This window comes from Nicotiana attenuata, unplaced genomic scaffold (assembly GCF_001879085.1).
Source record: "Nicotiana attenuata strain UT unplaced genomic scaffold, NIATTr2, whole genome shotgun sequence".
Lineage (NCBI taxonomy): Eukaryota > Viridiplantae > Streptophyta > Magnoliopsida > Solanales > Solanaceae > Nicotiana > Nicotiana attenuata.
In genome coordinates, this window is record NW_017671321.1 from 158,197 (window position 1) to 170,906 (window position 12,710).

Sequence of the window (12,710 nt, forward strand, 5' to 3'; positions counted from 1 at the left end):
ACACCATGCGAGTTGACACCCCAATAACCATCAACGAGCAACACGCTCATCCCCCAACAGGTAACCCTCACACCGTTGTTGATGCAGGTAATGACGCCCTCGTAGCAGTTCTAAGAAAATGGAAAAAATGGAGAATGAGAATAAAGAGCTCCGCGACCCGATGAGGGAGCACCAAGAAAGAGTTGATAAGATACCAGGCGCCCCGAAACTCCTGCCAAAATGGGACATCGGCCGGTTCGTGGAACAGCCATACAGCGAGGAGGCAACCCCACATGCCATACCCAAAACTTTCAAAATGCTACCATATCTGAAAGTAATACGGCGGCACAACGGACCCTGAAGACAATATCATTCATTACATCACGGCGGTAAAAGGCAACGACCTCTCAAAAGAGCAAGTGCCATCGGTGCTGCTGAAGAACTTTGACAAAACCCTAACAGGGGGAGCCTTAACATGGTACTCACAATTACTAGCACGTTCCATAATGATGTTCGAAGAAATGGCCGACAAGTTCGTCACCCCCCATGCCGGGGCCAAGAAAGCAGAAGCGAGAGTGAATGTCATATTCGTCGTCAAACAATCACCCGGCGAAGGGCTCAGGGACTTCCTCGCTCGGCTCAATAGAGTGAGAATGAGCCTGCCGAATGTGTCAGAAGGGATTTTGGTAGTGGCCTTTCAAAACAGGTTAAACAGGAACAGGTCAAGGGCGACCAAAAAATTATTAAGCAAACTCATGACATACCCTCCCACCACTTGGGAAGAAATTCACAACGCTTACTGTGCCGAGGTTAGGGCAGATAAAGACAACCTCAATGGTTTGACCCAACAGCTAATGACTGTCCAAATGGAATCAAGGAAGGATCGTCGGAATGACAGCCGAAGAGATCACCCATGCCCACGCCTAGGAAAGGCACCAACCGTACAACAGAGCGACCATCCCGTTATCTCCCTGCCAAGCCGAAGGCGTTTACCGGCCACAAATGGGAACTCACCGAAATGAAAGAGGTATGCTCCACTATTATCTGCTCACAATTTTTGTGTGTCTCCCTCAAAAATAGTTTATGCCCTGGAGAAGCTCGATCCTAAGGTAAAATGGCCACAAAAGATGAAGTCGGACCCAAATTCTAGAAAGTCGAATGCCCTCTGCGAGTTCCATCAGGAACGGGGCCTCAAGACCGAGGATTGCATAGCCCTAAGACAAGAAGTAGTGAACATGCTCCACCAAGGACATTTAAAAGAGTTAATGAGCGATCGAGGGAGAGCCAATTTTGCCCGTGGACGAGTATCACATCAAGGCCCCCCAAAGCCACCATCCCCCGCCCGCACCATCCAAATGATCATCGGCGAAGGCGGTGAAACCACAATCAACCATGTGAAGTTCACCACTACACACAAGTTGAAGCGGCCGATCACCAATGAACGGTATGATGACCTCGAAAACGGTATCATCTTCGATAAGTCAGATACCCACGGTTTGACCTTTCCTCATTTCAACGCTCTTGTCATTACTTTACGAATTTTAGATACCGATGTAAAAAGAATCATGGTAGACGACGGGAGCGGCACGTGTATTATGCACCCCCGAGTCCTCACAAAAATGAGACTCAAGGATAACGTAGTGCCACGCTGCATAACACTAACAGGTTTTAACGATGCAGTTGAACGAACATCCAGAGAGATAATATTTCCTGTTCTGGCCGGGGGCGTCACCCTGGAAACAACATTCCATGTCATGAACCAAGACACAGCCTACAACGCCATAATAGGACGACCCTAGATACACGCCATGAGGGCCGTCCCGTCCAGTTTATATTAGGTCATCAAGTTCCATACCCCATGGGGAATATTCAGCATCCGCGGTGAACAGAGCACAACTCAAGAATGCTACCGCATCGCCCAAGATTGCACATACACTCAACAGTTAAGAAAGGAGGGCTCAGGAGCATAGCAATTACTGAAGTCGGGGGCCGAATCCGACGAACAAATAGACGTCGTCAGAGACCCCGACGTCGTGGAAGCCACAGGGTTAACAGTGGAAGATCTCGATTCCGTCTAGCTGAACGAAAGAGACCACAATAGAAAAGCCTACATCGGCCACAAACTCACAGAACCAGGTAAATTCCATAAACTTTTAACTGACAACGCCGATCTGTTTGCTTTCTCCCATGCAGATATGCCAGGTATCCCGAAAGACATTGCAATACACAAGCTGAATGTTGATCCACTCTACCCGCCGATATGACAAATCAGAAAAAAGTTCAACGCTGCAATCAACGAGGCCGTCCACGAAGAGGTAGAAAAATTGCTCGCCAACGGTTCCATTCGAGAGTCAAAATACCCCCAATGGGTCGCTAACGTGGTCATGGTAAAAAAGAAAAATGAGAAATTGCGCATGTGCTGTAGACTTTACGGACCTAAACAAGGCCTGCCCGAAAGACTCCTTCCCACTGCCTCACATCGATCAACTCATCGACGCAACAGCTGGACACGAGCTATTAAGCTTATTGGATGCCTATTCAAGCTACAACCAAATCCTCATGGAGGAGGAAGACCAAGAAAAAACCACCTTCATCACCCACCATGGGACGTACTGCTACAGAGTCATGCCGTTCGGGTTGAGAAATGCAGGGGCAACCTATCAAAGGCTGGTCACCAAGATGTTTAAAGAGCAACTCGGAAAAATGATCGAAGTCTATATAAACGACCGTTTAGTCAAATCCAAAAGAAAAGAGGACCACATCGACCACCTGAGGGAAGCTTTCGGATACTCAGACGATACGGCATAAAGCTGAACCCTGAGAAGTGTGCTTTTGGCGTGACCATGGGAAAGTTCCTCGGCTTTTTGGTATCTCAGAGAGGCATCGAGGTCAATCCCGACCAAATCAAGGCTATAGAGGGAATACCTAAAATTTTGACCAACAAGAAACAAGTGCAGAAGTTGATCGGCCGTATAACCGCACTGTCAAGGTTCATCTCATGATCCTTTGAGAGATGCCACAAATTCTTCAACGTTCTCGAAAAGGACAATGGACTTCAGTGGAATTACAAATGCGTCAACGCCCTAAGAGAACTAAAGGCATATCTGTCCTGACTCCTATTACTTGCCAAGAAAGAACCAGGCGAATGTCTCTTAATCTACCTGGCCATGTCCGACGTCGTAGTAAGCGCAATCTTGGTCCGTGAAAACAAAGGTACGAAATCTCCAATCTATTATATTAGCAAAACCCTGGTCGATGCCGAAACGAGGTACCCCCACCTCCAAAAACTGGCCCTGGCATTAGTCGTAGCTTTACGAAAGCTGAGACCCTATTTCCAATGCCACCCTATCTCGGTAATCACGACCTTCCCCCTAAGAAGCATCTTACGTAATCCCGAGATGTCGGGTGGACTGGCCAAGTGGGCCATCGAATTAAGCGACCACTATATAACATATCAGCCGCAAACAGCAATAAAGTCGCAAGTACTTGCCGACTTCGTCGCCGACTTCAACGCCAAAATATCCCTGAGGCCGAGCAGGAAGCTGCTTGTACCACTCCCAAGATACCCAACCTATGGGTCTGTACACCAATGGTGCCTCTAACGCGGTAGGGTCCAGACTGCGACTCGTGCTCGAGGTCCCAATAGGCGAGGTCATTCGCCAGTCCATACGGTGCCCCTACATGACTAACAATGAGGTCGAGTATGAGTCCATAATTGTAGGACCTAAACTAGCTCTCATGTATGGAGCACAGCGAGTCATCCTCTGATGTGACTCACAACTTGTCGTCAACCAAGTCACAGGGACTTTCCAAATAAAAGAATAAAGGCTACAAAAATACCAAGCAGAAATTCATAAGCTACTACCCGAGTTTGACAAGTCCCAACTCGACCAGATACCCCAAGCACAAAACATTAAAGCAGACGGCCTTGCCAGATTAGCAGCGACCACCAAGAACATAAGCGGAAAAAAAAATGTGGTCACCCTCCTCCGTTTGTCGATAGACAAAATTAAGGTACGCACAATAAACTTGACTTGGGGCTGGCGCAACCGTATTATGTCGTATTTGCAGGACGGGTTGCTCCCACCCGACAAAAGAGAAGCCAAGAAGATCTGAATGCAGGCGGCCTGATACAGCATCATCAACCATGAGCTATAAGAACGTTTGGTGGTCCCTTGGCAAACTGCCTAGGGCCAGACCAAACTAGGCACGTTCTCTAAAAAGTATACGAAGGCCACTGCGGAGCACATACCGGTAATCGCGCCCTCGTTAGATGCCTCATACGGGTCGGCTATTACTGGCCCACCATGAAAAAGGAAGCCGCCGACTACGTCCGAAAATGTGAACAATGCCAAAAATACGCTCTAATGATCCACCAGGCGGGCGAGCACCTTCACTCCGTCACATCACCTTGACCATTCATCAAGTGGGGGATGGACATCGTCGGACCCCTCCCAGCGGGACGAGGTAATATATGATTTCTTTTGGTTTTAACTGACAATTTTTCCAAGTGGGTAGAAGCAGGTGCATTCGCCCAAATACGCGAACAGGAAGTCATCACATTCATATGGAGAAACATCATAAGCCTCTTCGGCATTCCCAACGAAATCAGTTGTGACAATGGACCCCAATTCGCCGGAAAAAAGACTGCCGAATTCTTCGAGAAATGGCACATCAAGCGAATACTCTCCATGCCATATCATCCCACAGGCAACGGTCATGCGGAATCTTCCAACAAAACAATAATGAACATCATGAAGAAGAAGCTTGAAGACGCCAAGGGATTGTGGCCAGAGATGCTACGGAAGTGTTGTGGGCTTACCGCACCACGCCAAAAACAAGCAAAGGAGAAACGCCATATTCACTAGTCTACGGGACTGACGCAATGACACCAGTCGAAGTCGGGGAACCAAGTCTAAGATACTCCAACGAGAGAGGACCAAGTAATGATGAAAGCAAAAAGCAAGGCCTCAACGAAATAGATGAACGAAGAGACATGGCCTACATAAGAATGATAGCTAAAAAGCAGCAAGCAGAATGGTACTACAACAAAAAAGCCAAAGTCAGAACACTCAAGGTAGGGGATTATGTCTCAAAGCCAAAACACAAGCGAGCAAAGACCCACGAGAAGGCAAACTGAGAACCAATTGGGATGAACCATACAAAATCACGGCAACAGCAAACAAAGGGTCATTCCAACTAGAAATAATAGAGGCAAAACTACTACCAAACAATTGGAACATCGCCCACCTCAAATACTTTAACTTCTGAAGAAGGACGTTCTCCAAGTTGTACTCTTTTTTCCACACCCGAGTTTTGTCCCAATTAGGTTTTCTCCGGGAGGTTTTTAATGAGGCGACGAAGGGGGCGTCTCGGAGTTTAGGTATTTAGTTCATCGCCCAACCTATCGGCTACCTCTCTAGGCCGAGCGATGAAGGGACTAGACAGAATAGGACTCCTCAAATGTATGTACGGATCAAAGAGAAATGTAATATTCTCCAATGAATTAAAAAAATCAGTATTTCTCATGTCTCCACCAAATTTGCAGATCATGCCAATGCAAAGGTAACTTATATTCGACCTCGTTTGAATCGCTCTACATTCGGCCTCGCTCGAATTAACTTACATTCGACCTCGCTCGAATTAACTTACATCCGGCCTCGCTCGAATTAACTTACATTTGACCTCGTTCGAATCGTTCTACATTCGACCTCGCTCAAATTAACTTACGGTCGACCTCGCTCGAATTGACTTACATTCGACCTCGCTCGAATTAACTTACAGTTGACCTCGCTCGAAATAACGAGACATTCGACCTTGCTCGAATTAACTTACATTCGACCTCACTCGAATTAACTTACATTCGACCTCGTTCGAATCGTTCTACATTAGGCCTCGCTCGAATTAACTTACATTTGACCTCGTTCGAATCAATATACATTCGACCTCGTTCGAATCAAACCGAAAGGAACTTTCTCACAAAAGAACTCACCACAAAAAAAAGAGAAGAGAAAGAAGAGCTAGAAATACACAACAAAAGATAACGGTTTCGTTTCAATCATTCCACCATATTTTTACAAAGGGCTGGAAAGACACCCCCACAAAAAAGCAAAAATCAAGTACAAAGGCTTCACGCCACATCATCCCCATCACCAACATACTCATCCTCGTACCAACGGTCGGAGGCAAGCCTATCCAAGGCGTCTTCATCATCGTCTCCTCCGGGAGTACCGGATCATAACCACAGGCGTCACGAGCTGCACGTGCCTTAACACGATCATCCTCAAATTCAGCCTCGGAAATCTTCCCAACCGTCTTCAGAGACCTATATATGTCAAGTTGAGCCTCAGCATGAACTTATATTTCATACAACTCCCGTGACACACCGGGAGCGACAGAAGTATGAGATGTTGACAGCTGAGCCTGCACATGCGCCTTCTCGGCCCTTAGGGCGACAACCTACTCATTTAGCTGAGACAGCTCTGCCTCAAGATCCCCAATCCTCTCCTAAAATCTCGTTTCCTTGAGCGCTGAAGTTTCTGCCTCAGTAGCTCGGTTAGACCTACAAACATGAAGGGCGTCCCCTAGGGCTGCCGCCTTTGCCACAGCGATCGTTCTTGCTTTCTGGGCTCGAACCAACTCCTCAACCTTGGTGCTCAACTCATCCTGCAAGTTGACGACCCTGGTTTCGCTCTGCTCGAGCTCGACCTTTAAAGACGCCACCTGCGGCTGAAGGTCAGCATTTTCGGCCGTCATTCCCTTGCTCACCTCGAGCTCATCCTCCTTATCCTTCAACGCCTCATCAAGTACACTACATCTACCGATGGCCCTTATAAACTCTTCGTCTTTTTCCCTCAACTCCTCATCTTTTTGCTTGAGCCCATCGCAGAGCCCCTGGAATTGGTTGTCCTGGTTAAGAAAGTCAACTAGCGTTCGGCTCTTAGAACGATACTCTCTATACTTGGACACCATCTTCTTGAAGAGGGACGTCCTTCTCTCTTCCCGCCGGTCGCGCTCAATATCCATGATGAGGGTCTGACATGTAAAAGAAGATAGGTCAGCGGAAGCAAATTACACATACGAAATGAATTAACCTAAAATGGGAAAAGCAAACTCACTCGCAAGGCCATGCCAGATATACACAACGACAGATATGCATCCCTCAACGTCTGTAGCGTCCTATTCTTAAAATCCGCACACAGAGGAGCGAAGTACCACTCGTTTTGAGTTGGCCAAAAGATCGTAATCCGCGAGAATGACTATGTGCCGATCAGGCCCCTCCGTCCTTATCTCCACTCGAGTGAACCTCTCCTCAAAAGCCCGCACCTCCTCAGGGTCGATATCAAAGCCCGACCCATTATCCTCCACGAGGACGGCTTTATCCCTTCCGTCCGCGGATGATGAGCCAACCCCGGCTATTGGTGCAGGTTCCCCTCTGGCATAAGTCCTTTCAAACTCTGACGGACCGTCGTGGGATCAGCCTCAATGCCCAGCAAAGGCGCCGCTTCCGCGCCCAAATCAATGGGCCTTTCCGACTCTGTATCAACAACATCAACCCTTCCAGTTTCCACCCTCTGCATTACCCTCGGTACCGCCTCACCCTCGTTATGAGACGACTCGTCAATTAGGTGCAGGACGCGGTGATCAGAGGTCTCAGCCGACATGACGGCTACCTGTGGGACGGAATCACCCAACGGCGAAGTTGGAGTTTAATTGTCTCGTACAGACTCAGCTAGTACAAATTGCATTCCAGCCGATGCGATCGCCTGGCGAACCGCGGGCACTTGAGCCTTCGGCTTCTTGGAAGCCCGCCGACCTGACACAAAAAGAAAATCATGTTTAACAAAAATGCCGAAAAGACAGTAATAAGCTACAATGAAAACAGAAGGGTCGTACAAAAAGAAATTAGACTCACTAGTCAAATACTTTGGGCCAAATCGCTTGTTAAATGACAACCAATCGCGGATCCCCACAGTATGAGGTAAGACGCGAGCCACCCAGTCTTCGATGTCAGGGACCAGGGGAGGTGGACGTTTACTAGCTGAAAGTAGAAAGACACGAGCAAGTCAGAAACAAAAGAGGAGGGATAAACAAAATACATGACGAACAGTAAGAGGCCCTTACGATTAAAGTTCCACTGCTCAGGGAACCCGACTGGGTCCGCCACTACATGCTCGGTCCTGACGAAGAAGTAGTTACACCAGAACCGGTGGTTCGCCTTATCTTCCATCCCCATCACCAACCCTTTAGTCTCACAACGGCGGAGATGAATTAGCGTGCCTCTATAGAAACTAGGTGTGAAGAGGTGCAGCAAATGACGAATGGAGACTTCACAACCGGCCAACTCTACAAACTTCGCCAACATCAAAAAGGCTTTACATAGGTAAGGGGAAAGCAATGCCGGGCAGACGCCATAAAAGCGACAGAATTCCTCAGCAAGTGGGGGAAGAGGAAAAGAGTAACCCACCAAGAACGGGTATTGGTAAAAAGCACAGTACCCAGGTCGGTGGACCTGAATTGAATCGTTCCCCGCCGGAACAATGTCAAAGTGGGCAGGAATGCAAAATTTAGACTGAAGGTCAGATATTTGCTTCGACCCCATGACTGATAGCACCTGCTCAGGAGTAGGGGCATGTTCTTTCTGAAAGTCATTTCTGACCTACGGGTTCCGAGGGACTATCTTCTCCACGGTAGGAAAACTTTCATATTCTGCAACCGTGGGTTCGCCGCTACCGGAAGGCATAGCTACCGATAAAGGGGTGGCATCGAAAACTATATTAGAAGCGTGAGGGGGGTTTGTCATTTCTGCAATAAACTTGTATGCAGTAGAATCGGAAGAAGGGTATCAACGAGAAATGTATGATCAACGGGAAAGATGGAGCTGAGAAGCATAAGGGAATCGGGAGCAAGGGTCAAAGAAGAAGCAGAAGAACAAGCAAAGTACCAAACAAGTATGAAATTCAAAAAGTCTTAATTTTGAATCTCCCTTACCCTATTTATAAGGTATTATGGCGCCAAAATCGATGTAAGAAACTGTCACTCACACTAACATTGAAGCAATAGGGGCGTTGGAAATGATGTATTGCATCGGGAAGATGAGTAATGATGAGACGCGTGGTCATGACATCATCCTATGTTAGCCATGCCAACCACAACCTTTGAGCCGACCCGTCACCAACGCGACCTCGACCAATTCAGCCCATCCGCTGTGGCGGAACATTTTGTGAATAGATACAGATGAAATCCGCTCATCAAGGACTCCCAAGAAGACGACCTCAATAAGCGGAGGGACTAACTGTATGGGTCAAAATTATATTTAGTTCAGCAAATGCAGACAGACAAACCGAGGTCGAGGTCCGAATCAAGCACGGTCCAGTGGCGAGGAGTCGTTCAAAGCTAGAGACTAGTGTTGAGGTCGAGTAGAGGGTAAATGGCTGCAGCTCTTAGAATATTCCTAGGATTATGAATAAGAATATTTCCCCTTATGGTACTTCTTTAGGGTTTTCTAGGGAGACCCCTTATAAATACAAAGGGACAGGGAACAAAAAGGGGGATCAGAACTTTTATGAAAGAACACCTTGTAAAGAGCTGACTATCAGGAATATGCAAAAGTTGGTTTCGTCTCTCTCATTTGATTCCATAATATATTATTCCACTTTGGCTCACAAGATCCAAGGACACATAATTCACTTCGTTTGTCTACTGTCACACGTGGTAGTCAGAAGAAAGAATCATCCATCTCATCCTACATTTGGGTGATAAATTCCTTATTATTACCTTTAATGACATTCATCACATTTATTGCATGTTTTCATCCTCATATTGATTGCTAGGAGCACTAACTCAGCATTTTTTTAACTTGAACACGGATTCATACCGCCTAGATTGATTAATGTAGGATCTAGAATTTATTACTTTTAACTTGGATTCACCCCTTATCTCTTTATTAAATTGATTTAACTAAAAGGTTTTAAAACTTTTTGGTCAAACAATAATAATTTTAGTATTAACAACAAAAATTCAAAATTTATTTACACAATTCGGAATGAAAGAAAATAAAGGTTGTAAAATATATATTTCATGCACGTAATATAAAAATAATTATTTAAATAAAGGTATTTTTATAATATACATCATATATTCTTGACGGCAGATCCGATCAGTCTCGTGATGAAGAGAAGTCTTTTCTGATGTTGAAAGGTAACGTTACGACAACTCAATTTGTATGCTCAATTATATTATTATGTTTCTACCAACTTTTCGAAGATACCATATCACAAGAAAGAAGAGGGACTATCTGTATAGAGTAAAATATGCTATGTTAAGTCGGGCATGGAATATATATAATATAATTGAGCATACATTTTAAGAATATATAATGTATATTATAAAAATAATTTTATTTAAATAATTATTTTTATATCGTGCATGGAATATATATGTTACAACCTTTATTTTCTTTCATTCTGAATTGTGTAAATAATTGTTTGAATATTTGTTGTTAATACTAAAATTATTATTACAAATAAATTATTCTAAATAATTCTTTTACTATGCTCATTATTTTCTTATTCCAGCATTATAGATGCTTAAATACTTTTTAATTTTTTAATTTATAAATAATATTTATTTATTCTATTGGTAAGTGCTAATAGAAATTAAAAAGGAAAAATCATAATATTAAAAAGTTTAAAAAAATAAAAGAAGATAAATATTTATAATTTGGAGGGTAAAATAGGTATTTGGCAATCCAAAATTTAGAAAATCTAGTTGAGTGACCTTGAAAAGTAAATTTAAGGTATAATTGGAGTGGATTTACGTGGTTTGACAGTTATCATTTTTGTCTCTTTCGATCCTTACCTCAAATGTTGACCGACCAAACACCACTAAATTTTTGTCCTTTTCCTCGGACAGTTGGCTGTCTCTTAACTACTGTTCTATGCCCTATGGTCCCTCCCCAAACTTAGCTGTAGTTTGCTGTAATCTAATGTGTAGATTCGCTCCTAATCTACTCTTTCCATTAAAGTACGCGTTCTTAATAGCTGTAGTTACTGTTCTTTGCTTCCCCATAATCCCTATATATAACTACTTCTCTTCAGACGTTTTCATCACTCACTCTCTAACACCAAATATTCCAAAAACCTCTCAGTTTTCAACTCTTTCTTCTCCATAATTAGCTAAAAAAATGGCCTCTTTCATTCAACTTTTAGTTATTCTTTCCCTGTTTCAACTCTCCTTGGCAACAAAGCAATTAGCTAAGCCAACGAAAGACGAACAAGAAACTGAGATGTATAAGTTTCATTACCACAATGGCCCTCTTCTTACTGGTAAAATCTCCATTAACCTTATTTGGTATGGCAAGTTCAAGCCTACCCAACGTGCAATTATCTCAGATTTCATCACCTCCTTGTCTTCTTCCACTTCAAAAACTGCAGCTGCTATCAACCAACCATCTGTTGCCACGTGGTGGGAAGCTACTGAGAAGTATTTCAGTTTACTAAAATCCAAGAAAGCTTCTCCGTTGTTCCTCTCACTTGGAAACCAAATCTTGGACGAGAGCTATTCTTTAGGTAAATCACTTAAAGACAAACACATCAAACAGTTAGCAGCTAAGGGTGATCAAAAGAACGCCATTAACATCGTATTAACAGCCGCTGATGTGGCAGTTGATGGGTTCTGCTCTAGCCGATGTGGGACACACGGATCTTCTTTGAGTTCCAAAAATACCCCTTCAAAGGTTAAGATTTACAAGTTTGCATACATCTGGGTTGGTAATTCAGAGACTCAGTGTGCTGGTCAATGCGCCTGGCCATTTCACCAACCCATTTACGGACCACAGGCTCCAGCCTTAGTCGCACCCAACAACGATGTAGGCTCGGACGGCATGGTGATGAACTTGGCTAGCTTATTGGCTGGGACTGTAACGAACCCTTTTGGAAATGGTTACTATCAGGGACCAGCTGATGCACCATTGGAAGCTGCGTCAGCTTGTACTGGGGTTTATGGAAGTGGGGCCTACCCTGGATATGCGGGCAATCTTTTGGTGGACCCTACTACCGGTGCTAGCTACAATGCGCATGGTGCTAATGGGAGGAAGTTTTTGCTCCCTGCATTATTCGACCCTTCCACGTCTTCATGTTCTACTTTGGTTTAAGAAAGATATTCTTAATTAATTAGCAAGCTAATGATAAAGAGAGTTGTACTTAGGGAAATCTAGATAATAGGATATTCTTTTATTCAAATTCATTCTCTATGTCTCGATTGATTAATAAAATTCCTGAAATTATTTTTACATGTTTTCTATTATTTTATAGCACAGTGGTATTTGTAGACAATTAATTTGCGTCAAAAAAATAATCAAGATCGAAAATATCGCAATAATCGTAGTATTTAATTTGTTTTAATATAAGTGTTACAATCTCTGTGAGTCCTCTGATCCTTCTTTTCAACAGTAAATAAATTCAAGGGCCTTTGAGCTTGATCTTGAATTTGAATTTGATTTATCCGTCGCAAACACTTTGATTGTTCCCACGAATTGTATCACGAACAAGTAGTCTTGATCTTGAACGCCTTGTATTTAATTTGACTTCGTTCTTGATCTTGAATACTTGAAATTTGTGTTGAAGTGCTTGAATGCTTGAACACTTGCAGTTTGTAGAGAATTGTGGCCTTTGATCCACGAGCTCCCTCGACTCTTCTTGTTATAACTTCTGGTGTCTTTTCTAGGTTAT

The 12,710-nt window shown here is 44.2% G+C and overlaps 1 protein-coding gene across 1 annotated transcript; it reads left to right on the plus strand.

Annotated features, from left to right (window-relative positions):
- Window positions 1–11,064: 11,064 nt before the first annotated feature.
- Window positions 11,065–12,271, plus strand: LOC109207549 (protein EXORDIUM-like). The gene has a single exon (XM_019370488.1). The coding sequence runs from the start codon at window positions 11,165–11,167 to the stop codon at window positions 12,131–12,133; it is 969 nt and encodes a 322-aa protein (XP_019226033.1). The 5' UTR covers window positions 11,065–11,164; the 3' UTR covers window positions 12,134–12,271.
- Window positions 12,272–12,710: the final 439 nt, after the last annotated feature.